This window comes from Echeneis naucrates, chromosome 23, assembly GCF_900963305.1.
Source record: "Echeneis naucrates chromosome 23, fEcheNa1.1, whole genome shotgun sequence".
In the NCBI taxonomy this organism is placed as follows: domain Eukaryota; kingdom Metazoa; phylum Chordata; class Actinopteri; order Carangiformes; family Echeneidae; genus Echeneis; species Echeneis naucrates.
In genome coordinates this window covers 2,188,181-2,199,067 of record NC_042533.1, presented here as the reverse complement: position 1 = coordinate 2,199,067, position 10,887 = coordinate 2,188,181, and the positions used below count along the sequence as shown (strand labels likewise).

General features: G+C 45.2%; 2 protein-coding genes across 3 annotated transcripts; one reads left to right on the top strand and one right to left on the bottom strand.

The window, feature by feature from the left end:
• The first annotated feature begins 730 nt into the window (after positions 1-730).
• Positions 731-7,835, top strand: itih2 (inter-alpha-trypsin inhibitor heavy chain 2). 2 transcript variants are annotated; one of them, XM_029494846.1, is made up of 21 exons: positions 731-923; positions 1,505-1,537; positions 1,749-1,787; positions 2,365-2,537; positions 2,631-2,735; positions 2,816-2,978; positions 3,065-3,172; positions 3,803-3,931; positions 4,015-4,131; positions 4,301-4,469; positions 4,556-4,681; positions 4,983-5,164; positions 5,373-5,558; positions 5,647-5,786; positions 5,855-6,027; positions 6,114-6,266; positions 6,359-6,472; positions 6,567-6,765; positions 6,848-7,020; positions 7,374-7,485; positions 7,584-7,835. In XM_029494846.1, exons 1-21 carry the CDS (start codon positions 828-830, stop codon positions 7,729-7,731), a joined length of 2,838 nt encoding a protein of 945 aa, XP_029350706.1. In that variant the 5' UTR covers positions 731-827; the 3' UTR covers positions 7,732-7,835. The 2 variants fall into 2 exon arrangements, with proteins under 2 accessions (XP_029350706.1, XP_029350707.1); XM_029494847.1 differs by having other exon boundaries at positions 5,855-6,033; positions 6,108-6,266.
• kin (Kin17 DNA and RNA binding protein) lies at positions 7,794-10,778 on the bottom strand. The gene is made up of 11 exons (XM_029494848.1): positions 10,542-10,778; positions 10,363-10,457; positions 10,219-10,262; positions 9,715-9,837; positions 9,449-9,633; positions 9,310-9,358; positions 9,169-9,220; positions 8,946-9,072; positions 8,728-8,850; positions 8,433-8,633; positions 7,794-8,095 (listed from the first exon to the last, which is right to left on the bottom strand). The coding sequence occupies exons 1-11, from the start codon at positions 10,653-10,655 to the stop codon at positions 8,036-8,038; spliced, it is 1,173 nt and encodes a 390-aa protein (XP_029350708.1). The 5' UTR covers positions 10,656-10,778; the 3' UTR covers positions 7,794-8,035.
• Positions 10,779-10,887: the final 109 nt, after the last annotated feature.

Sequence of the window (10,887 nt, the reverse complement as noted above, 5' to 3'; positions counted from 1 at the left end):
AATTTGGACTCTGTATTTTTTTTATTACCACTTTATCATGCTTCTGATGACACCTGGCTGTAAGTACTTTTTGTGCCTGTCGTGTTGTGCTGACCGAATAAAACACTACATCTGTGTGTCACACACACTTATAAACAAAGCAAGAGAGTTACTAATAGTATTATTAGTATGTTATTTTAAATATGCTAAATATTCAGTCAATGAGAGTTTTATGTTCTTATAATTCCACTTGTTTCAGATTTAGTGTTGCTTCATTTGATTTTGTGCTTAATTTCCTGTTCCTAATATGACATAAAAGAATGTGTTGTGTAAGTGTTACATATAAACTACCAGGATTCAAAAATGTGGTTTACTTTGGCTCTATCTTGTGGACGTTATTCAACATTACAGCTTTGAAAATCATCTTCTTTTTTTTTTTATTTTACAATTTCCTCCACAGACTGGAAAAAATGATGATACTTGGCTAAAAATGCACCGCATCAGATTTCTGGCTGTGAATATGAAAGCTTGGACAGTCCGTCTGATGTGAGCAGTCTCTGAATCAGTCAGATCCGTCCTATTTACTCTCCCACAGTGCAGGTCAAGTTTCAAAGTTTCCTTCTCCTCTCCGAGTTACACCGAACACAACAAATATTGACTGGGGGCCGGGAGTCCATCAGTTCAGTGGATTTTAACCTTCAGGCTCCAGCTTCAGGCTGACTTTCCCCAAGACTTCCTCGCAGAAGAACCGTCGGTCGGCACATGTGCTTTGTGTTTTGTGTTTTTGTTCGTTTGTGCGGTTGTGTGTGTGAGGATATGTGTGCTTGAACCCCACAGGCCTGTAGAACATGAGGCGTCTGCTGCTGCTGCTTCTGGGACTCCTGGTCCTCCACCAGACCTGCTGCTTTGAGTTTGTGATTGATGGAGAATGGGAGGAAGAGAGGGTGAGATTTCAGGATGATCCTGTTTTATGAGACGCACATTTATATCCTGATGCTTTTATCTCCAACTAAGGCTAAGGCCATGATGTTATGATTTTTAAAATAAGTTTGAAAAGTAAATTTGACCTTTAACATTCTTAAAAATGTACCTTTGTACGTGTTTCATCATTTAGTCAATCATTTCTAATCTGTGCAGCCTGTTAAACTAAAGCTAAACTCTTTTTTCACTTTACTAGTATAAATAAGTGTTTACTTGTTAAATAATAATAATTGTCTAAGCCTGATAATTGTTAAAAATTATTAGCCTAAAAATTTTACTTCTTTCTCCAATATTAATTTATCGTTTCATATTTTCTACATTAAATTCATTTAAACATGCTTTTCTATAGGAGGAGCTCGTTTTCAGATCAGACAGATAATCTGTTTAAATGTGATGTAAATTAGAAATTGTTGAATGGACACAGGCTAAATCAGTTATTTTAAAGTTCTGGCCTGACCTTTGACCTCACTGTGTTCGAGTCCCAGTTTTCAGACTTTGTCTCGAGTTGTGCTGAATTGTGATTTTTCTTTTTTCCCCCCACCAGTCACATCTGCAGGATCATCGGGAGAGACACAAGGTGAGATGATCTTCCATCAGAGCCCAGATCCATCTGTTTGCTCTCCTCATTGACGTCGCTGCAGCGTTCAGGAATGCATCTCACTGATTGCACAACAATAAACAGGAGCTCACCAAACAGCCCGGCTGAGATCCTGCATCGTCTCCAGTTTAACAGCAGATGAAGTCGGCGTGATGCTGATGACCCGTTTGTGTGTCTGTGTCTGTTTCAGAGAGCGATATTGACCAGCGAGGAGCAGGAGGATTTTGAAGTACGACTCTTTGGCTTGTTGTCGGAGGCCTCTCCACTGTGACAGAGTTTAACTTTATCTAATAATCAATATGCTGCTGTTTGAAGAGATTCCCATGACTGGCGGGTTATTGACTTTGGCCACCACTCATCCTGCTCTGCTTCCCTTTTCTGCCTTTTCCTTTAGCAACCTGAGAAATCAGTCACATTAAATCGGGTTAAAATTTCCTTTATCTAGTTTATTTACCCTTATTATGCAAAACTCTTAAATGTTCCATACCAGGTCCAGATCCAAGCGGATCAAGACCAAAACTAGAATAAACTAAGTTGCTACCAAGACTAAGAAATCTAATAGACTGTGAATGTTTTCTGCTCAATAATCCCAAAAAGGAGCTCTGGATTAGGCCATAGTTTTTGAAAAGGTCTAATCTGGTTAAATCATATTTAGGCTGGCCACAATCAAGACCACCATAGTCTGATTCAAGTTGAGACCAGTTCCAAAGACTGAGGCTATCCCCCAGTCATGAAACTGACCCATTCCCAAACTCAGAGACGAAACAAGCCCAGGTACTCACCGTTCCTGTTTCCCGCCGGTACAGGCCATCCGAGGAGATGACATCACCGTCAGGAGCTACAAGGTGGAGAGCCGGATCACGTCCCGCTTCGCCCACACCACCGTCAGGAGCTCGGTGGTCAACTCGGGCTCCAAAGCTCAGAGCATCGGCTTCAACGTCCAGATCCCCAAACGGGCCTTCATTACCAACTTCACCATGTGAGCCGCAGCAGGTCCACGCAGTCCGGCAGGCCTACAGGACAGAAACAAGAACCAGGTCTAACTTTTTTTTTTTTTTTTTTTTTTTGGCAGGAATGTGAACGGGATCGTATTTGTGGGCTCTGTGAAGGAGAAGACAGTCGCAAGGAACCTTTACGCTCAGGCCAGAGCCAGAGGCAAGGCAGCAGGCATCGTCAGGTACTGGCCCAGCCCTCTGGACCTGAACCTTCTCCAGAGCTCAACAGCTCCATCAGGACTGACACAAATCTGCTTCACAGGGCCAATTCCCAGGACCTGGAGACCTTTAAGACCGAGGTCCACGTTCCTCCTGGAAGCAACATCGAGTTTGAGCTCCACTACCAGGAGATGATGCAGAGGAGACTCGGTTTCTACGAGCACTCGCTGTACCTGCAGCCCGGCAGGCTGGTCCCGCACTTCCAAGTAAAAACACAACAATGTGAGTGTGTATGTGTGCGAGTGTGTGTGTGTGTGTGTGATCTCAACCGTCCAGTCGTCCCTTCTCTCAGGTGGACGTGTACATCTTCGAGCCACAGGGGATTTCCATGGTCCAAACACCAAACACACTCGGCTCCCAGTTTTCAGATCTCATCAAAACCACCTCATCCAAAGACAAGGTAACGCAAATGATTTGTAGACTGAAGCGCTGCTGCCCAACAATCATCTGAAACATTGTACCTTGTCTCTTTATTAGATATTCAGAATGTATTCCAGCTCTAATCTATTTCAGAGACCTTTTACTTGTATTTGCCACAGAAAAGGGCTCCAAAAGTTAAAGGTCAACTGCAGTTCAAATAAATCTGTTTACATTAAAAAAAAAAACTAAGTTTAGGAAGAGCTGGACTAGGGTGAACTTTTCTGGTTACACAATGATTTGTTTACTTTTTCTGGGAGGTGTATAGGATGGGAATGTAGGCTGCACATTCAGGAATCTATTTTAAGTTGTTTGGGTACAATTTTGAAAAGAAAAAAAAAAAAAAAAAAAAGGAATTTTGCTATGTTTCTAAATTTCACGCATCATATTTCAATATTTTGGTATTAAAATGGCCATTGTGGATCAAAATGAATCTTCTTCCTTGAGTCAAATTCCCATCAAATATCACTGAAGTCTGTTAAGCAGCTTTTAAAATTTATTTTACAAGGAAAAAAACAAACAAACAAAAAAAAAAAAAGACGACCCTGAAAGCATCCCCCTCCTCTGATTGTGTAACCAGCGTTATGTTGTGTTGCTGTGTCTTCATCCGCAGGCTCATATTGTGTTTAAGCCGAGCCTGCAGCAGCAGAAGACATGCGAGAACTGCAACAGCAGCGCCATCGACGGCGCCTTCACTGTCAGATATGATGTGAACAGGGACAGCAACGCCGGCGAGCTGCAGGTATCACGACCATCAAAATTAGTGTGAACTCTCTTTGTTCAGCCACCAGGCGTCTGGAGATGTTGTGTCTCTTCTTCGTCCAGGTATCGGATGGCCACTTCGTCCAATTCTTCGCCCCGTCGAGCTTCTCACCGCTCCCCAAAAACATTGTGTTCGTCATTGATGTCAGCGGGTCCATGTGGGGCGTCAAGATGAAGCAAGTGAGCGATTTGTTGTTTACAGTTTGCTGCTATGTGCCCTTTGACCTTCCAACAACCGTCCACGTGCTCCCTCCCCCGTTCCCGCGTCCTGTCTCCTTTCGGGAAATGTCGCCGCCGTGTGGTCATACGGCAGAATCCAGTTCTAACATCCCCCCTCCCTTTCTCACAGACAGTGGAGGCCATGCAGGCCATTTTGGATGACCTGACAATCGACGATCACTTCAGCATCATCGATTTCAACCACAACGTGCGCTGCTGGAGCGAGGACCTGGTGGCCGCATCTTCCATCCAGGTCGCAGACGCCAAGAAATACATCCAGAGAATCAAACCCAACGGAGGTGAGGCATCATGGGAACGCTAGAACACAGAGCTAAATCAATCCAAGGAAGAGGATGGTCTAAAACTTACTGACCTTTGACCCCAGGTACCAACATCAACGAGGCGCTGATGAAAGCCGTTCAGATATTGGTGAGGGCGTCCAATCAAGGGCTGATTGACCCTCGCTCCGTCTCCATGATCATTCTGGTGTCAGATGGAGATCCCACTGTGGGTAAGATGATGTTTCACAGCTGTTCATGTGTTTCTCTTGTAGTTCCTCTGAATTCTGCTCTTAAATAAACCAATAAATGCGTAGCACAGTGAAATGACTCCACTGAGGATCTTATTTTACATTAAATCATATATTATAGGAAGCTTTGGTCACTTATCCAGGTATAAAAATATTACTAATCGCTCATCATATAATATGTAGCTAGAAGATAATATGTAGCTATCAAGCTACAAAAACAACATTTTAGGTAAGAGTGAATCAAGATTTCATTGAATATGGCAACGTGGCTTTCTCTCTGCAGGGGAAATCAAACTCAGCACCATCCAGAAGAACGTGAAGCGGGTGATGAGGGAGGAGTTCTCTCTCTTCTCATTGGGCATCGGCTTTGATGTGGACTACGACTTCCTGGAACGCATCGCCATGGAGAACAGGGGCATGGCTCAGAGGATCTACGCCAACCACGACGCTGCTGAGCAGCTTCGGGTACGACAACCACAGCAGCAGGGAGAACATGCAGACAAAAGCCTGATCTGCAGCTACAAGAAGTCCGGGTGGACCGGCCTGGTGTGACGAAGCGTAGCAGAGCCTGTAGCTCCTTACAGATCCAACGTGTTAGGGTTTACACTTTCAGGGTTTTTATTGTCAGATCCGGATCAGGATTTATCCGTCACTATCTCCTCTCTCTCTGCAGGAGTTCTACAGCCAGGTCTCCTCTCCGCTGCTGAGGAGGATCACCATCCGGTTCCCGGAAGGCTCCGTGTCGGATGTCACACAGAACCAGTTTGATAAATACTTCAGCGGTTCTGAGCTGGTGGTGGCCGGGAAGGTGCTGCCGTCGGACACCGCCAACCTGACCAGCTTCACCACGGCATCAGCTGTGAGCGTCACACGAGGTGTTAGGAGATCCAGTACTTCCTAAAGTTAAAGCTGAAGGTCAGCGTCCTCTGTCCCATCTCATCCCACAGGCCCGTCTGGACATCATCTTGGAGACGGAGGCCGACATCGCAGAGCTGGACATGGAGTTGGCCAAGCAGCAGCACTCCTTCACGGGCTTCGCCAGGCAGATGTGGGCGTACATCACCATCAAACAGCTGATCGCTGAAAGGTGAGAGCCTGGAGAACATCAGGAAGCATTCAGGTTCCTCACCAGGTCTCACTGCGGCTCTCCTTCAGGTCTCTGGCTCCGTCAGCCACCAAGAAGAGGAAGATCACCCAGCGGATCATGGCCCTGGCCCTGGAGCACCAGTTTGTCACGCCGCTCACCGCCCTGCTGGTGGAGAGCGAGGACGCCACAGAGAGGCTGCTGGCCGACACCCCGAAGGATCCCAAGCACGGCTGCTGCTCAGGTGCCAAATAGGCAGCTCGATGTTACACTAAACATTACAATACAAAGACACACAAAGTAAACCATATACCAACCCCACGTGTGTAGGAGGATTCTTAGGGGGTTCAGCGGCCAGTGGTGTGTCTCCGGTCCGATTGGTGTACCAGCCTCCACCCTGGGTCCAGATGACCACCCCGGCCCCTCCGAGTCCAGTTGCGAAGGGTCCAGAAGAGTGGATTCTGCCTCCGAAGGTCACTTTAGGTAACACACATCGATACAAACAGAACACACAGACAAACAACAAGTGTGTAGAGTGGTCGGTGTGTAATGAGCTCGCTGTTTTCTGGGCACAGTGGACAACGACCCCCACTTCATCGTCCACCTGCCAGGACGCAACATGGACGTCTGCTTCAACATCGACTCCAAACCGGGTCACATTCTCAACCTGGTGTCTGACAGCGGAACAGGTCCAAAAAGTTCATCAAAAGCTGCTTTATTTCCTCCCCTGCTAATGGCTCATGTTGAGCCTGCTGTTCTTGTGTTTTGCTTCCTGTCCTGAAGGTTTGGTGGTGAACGGCCAGCTGATCGGCTCAAAGCGCCTGCAGAAGGGCGGCCTCAAAACCTACTTCGGCACCATCTCGGTCTACCACCAGCCCGACGGGGTCAGCGTGACCGTCAGCACCGACAGCATTGCCATGACTGACGGCAGGAACAACCACTCCTTTACGTGGGGCGCCACAGCGGAAATCACACAGGATGGGTAACGACCACACCTCCACAGACGGCCTTCCGACTCTGACCGCCTCTGCAGGCGGCTCAGTTTGTCTTGTTTTGTGTTTCAGGGTGAGGATTTCCATCGTGAGGGACTCTCACATTACCGTCACGGTAAATGAGAACGTCCGGGTCATGGTTCTGCTTCACCGAGTGTGGAAGAAACATCCGGTGAATGTTGACTTCCTCGGCATCTACGTCCCCAACGACAACCAGTACTCGCCGCTGGTGCACGGACTCATAGGTACAAGCCAACTGGGACATTTTATGAGCTGATACAGCAGTTAGTCAAGAGATTTAGTCTTCATTTACATTTCTAAAAACTGATGAGGCTTTTATTTACACTGGTTGAAAAAATTACGTCCGAAAAATCATATATTTTATCAATAGATTTTTCAGCTTTAGTGATTTTAAATTAGTAACATAATTTACTTTCTTTCACTTATAAAACATAATATTTCATTAGTTATGAGGTGAATTAGTGTGCTTGAATGATGGATGAGCTGCTTCATTGCTGTCTAAGCCTGAAACCTAATCTTTTCTTTTTAAAAAACTTGTAGCTTTGAGGGGTAAAAATGTGTGTGATCCACCCCACAGGGCAGTTTTCCAGAGAACCTGAGGTAAGAGTGTACGACATCCATGAAGGAGCAGACCCTCTGAAGAACGAGGCCACCATGGAGGTGAAGGGCAACAAGCTGCTCGTCACCAGGTACGACTGACTCACACTGATGCCACGAATCTGAACAGACGGTTTCTTTTTACATGCACAACCTTTTGTATTTTCTGTGTGTGTCTGTGTGTGTTCAGGGGCTGGCAGAAGGACTACAGGCCTGATAAGAAGCGCGGCTCTAATGTCTACTGCTGGTTCGTTCACAACAGCGGGAAGGGCTTCATCGACGGCCATTACACCGACTACATCGTCCAGAACCTCAACAGCTTCCTTCAGACACACTGATCATATTTTAGAGATATTAATATATATAGATGTGTATAATCTACATACTGAGGTCAAGAATACCTGAAGTCACTTTTGTTTAATTTATTTGGACAAAATTTACATCGGCAATGTTTAGATCAACGTGACTATTAATACAAAATAAAAAAACGAATCAAAGACATTGCTCTTGGTCTGCTTCTCCTACACCCTCACCAGAAATGCATTGTGGGATATGTGTATGTACAGGTGAGTCACGGTGGAAGTTACTCTGACACAGTAGAGTCCCTTGACCTGACGTTAAAAGTGAAGGGGATTTGCTGGTTCAGGCTAGTTTGGAGAAATCCTCATAGGCGACATCCACCCTCTTTCCTTTGTGTTGACCCTGAAGACGAGAAGACGGGACACGTCATTAACGGCTGCAGAACCAAAATTAAAAAACAACATTAAAGCAAATGCAGCGACTGGAACTGGTCTGTGCTCATCTCCTAATTTAAGGGCATCACACTCAGAAATGTATCCGGACAAATTCTTTGAATTAAACCACTAAGGTCAAAGTGAAAATATATAAATATGTTTGTTGGTAAAATATTGTAAAAAAAATAAAAATAAAAATAAAATCCCATCATAGCTATTTTTCAGCCCCACTTGTTCTCCAGGGGATCTTTTTACTGCATAAAAAAGGATTGAGTCATCTGATGAGTGCACAGTCTTGTACTCACAGAGTCGAGTGTGAGTGTGGCGCAGAAGTTCTTCTCGTCGATCCCCTCCAGCACAGCCTCGGTGTCCCGGTACGGCCCGTTCAAGATCAAAACCTTTTTACCTGGCGCAGGTATGACCGTCTCCACGTGGTTCTGGTCCAGTCTCAATTTATCTCCGGAGTCGATCATCTTCACCACCGCTGTGAATTTATCTCTCACCTCCTGCAGCAAAAGGACCAGCAGCCATCAACACCCGAGCTTCTGTTTCTGCTGCACGCGAGTTGATCAACAGAGAGAGAGAGAGAAGAAGTGTTACCATGACAACGGCCTTCTTCTTGTGGTACTTCTCTCCCAACCTCTTAGTGATGACTTTGACCACGATGTTGGGCTGCATCCAGTAATCTGTCTGGACCGACTGCTTCTTCTTCTTCTCCTCCATCTAAACAGGAAAACAGTTTGTGTCTAAATCAGAGGAAAGACAAAACATTCAAGCAGAAGATGAAAAAAACAATAAATAAAAATCACTGCTTCTACCTCAATGATCTCCTCCAGAGCAGATTTCTTCTTTTTCTCCCCTCTGGAGTCTGAGCTGGAGGACGGCTCTTTCCTTTTGGTTGAGGACGATGCTGCTGTTTTAAGAGCGCTGGCTCCCAGAACAGAACTACACAGACACACAAAAAAGTTTCAGACAGATAGCTTCAACTATATTAGCTTAATAAATATGCAAAGTTATCTTCCTGCACAGGAGCTTCTGTACCTCGATTTGGAAGGACCAGCTATACACGACGTAGCGCCCAGATTGAAAGCAACTGCAAGAGAAAAATGTAATTTATTTCTATACTCTGATTTTGGAAAGATAAAGGAGAGAGAAATAAATAAACAAATGAAAAATCCAAACCTTTTTCTTCTTCATTCTCACGTTTCAGCTCTGTATAAACTGGAGTTTCCTACAAAAATAGAATGCAGCACAAAGAAGGATTTTAAATGTTAAAGTCCCCGCTGCCCTCAGCTGAGGATGCTGACGCTGGTATACCCACCTCCGTGTCCTTGGTGGTGCGGCCTCTGCGGACCTGCTCCTCGATGAACTTGGCACTCCTCTCTTCGTCGTCCAGCTCCTGCTTCATCTTCCTCGCCTGCTCCTCTTGACGGCGGATGGTCTCCGGGTCACGATCGATGTACTGGATGTACCAGCCTTTAGGGGTCTCGTCCACTTTACAGAAGCCTGCAGAGGGAACGTATTCAGATTATTGAATCCACATCTTTCATCCTTTTACAGCAGCTGCGTGGCGTTCCGTCGGCTCACCTTCTCTGCCAAGCCACTTGGTGAAGTCGGTGAGAGTCTCCCACTGTGTGGAGTTCATGTGGACGTGCTCTCGGTCACTGATGTACTCGTTGTACACAATGTTGTTATGGACTCGCTTGGTCCCTGCAGACGAACAGGAAATAAATGGTCACAGGAAGGAAGAACATACACCCTGTCACATCCTCACACAACACAATATCATCTCCATAAACTAGATTCTGTTGTTATTGTTCAATAATGAAACTTTCTTCACACCTGAAGTTTGCTCCAACTATGCTCTTGTTTTAAAGTTTAATACATCACTTCATTAACTTGTCATTGCGTATTGCTTAGTTGTGACTTTACATTCTGAATCTAAACTATTCATTCTCCCGTTTAGTTGCTCTTAATTTAATTTTGTCGATGTCTCCCTGATGAATGAGTTGTTCTTTACCCATACATTAAGTTTCCTTTCCCATTATTGTTATCATCCATTTATATTCCATTTAATGTATCTGAACTCACCAAACCTCCTCCTGAGCAGCTCCAGGAAGTCGCTCTTGAACTCGCTGTAACAAAAGCAAACTGTTAATATATTCATGTAGTAGCTTACTTATTTCTTTTTTTCTCATTTGATAATAAAGCAGTTTATGGTGAAAGTGGACTCACTTGGAGAAATAGTCCATGAACTTGTTCGGGTTCTCTGAGGCCAGGAGCAGCTGCCTCTGGTGGGACTCGGACATGCAGTGACATTTGAAGCCATTCTGTGGACAAGAAGACGAGTTTATAAAGTCTAACAACAACAACAACAACAACAACAACAACAACAACAACAACAGACAGCTCACCTCATCTCTGCACTGTTTCTGACACATCTGACAATACCACCTCAACTTCTGGAGGCCTTTGGCTTTAATCCGGTTACTTATGGCCTTCGGGGAGAGAAAGTCTGCTTTCCCCATCGTGATCGGCTGCAGCAGCTACACAATTACACACAAAACTGTCGAAATAAACTTTAAAAAAACGACGTTGAGCTGGTGTAAATGCTGCTAAACCGCGTTTGACCGTCGTCCACAGAAAACGGCTTTCCGGGCTGAAATCTCGCGATAACGTCTGTTGCGTTCACAGGCTTGACGTAAACTTTGTATTTTACGGTGTATTACTACATCATATCAATCTGAGTTGTGGAGACAT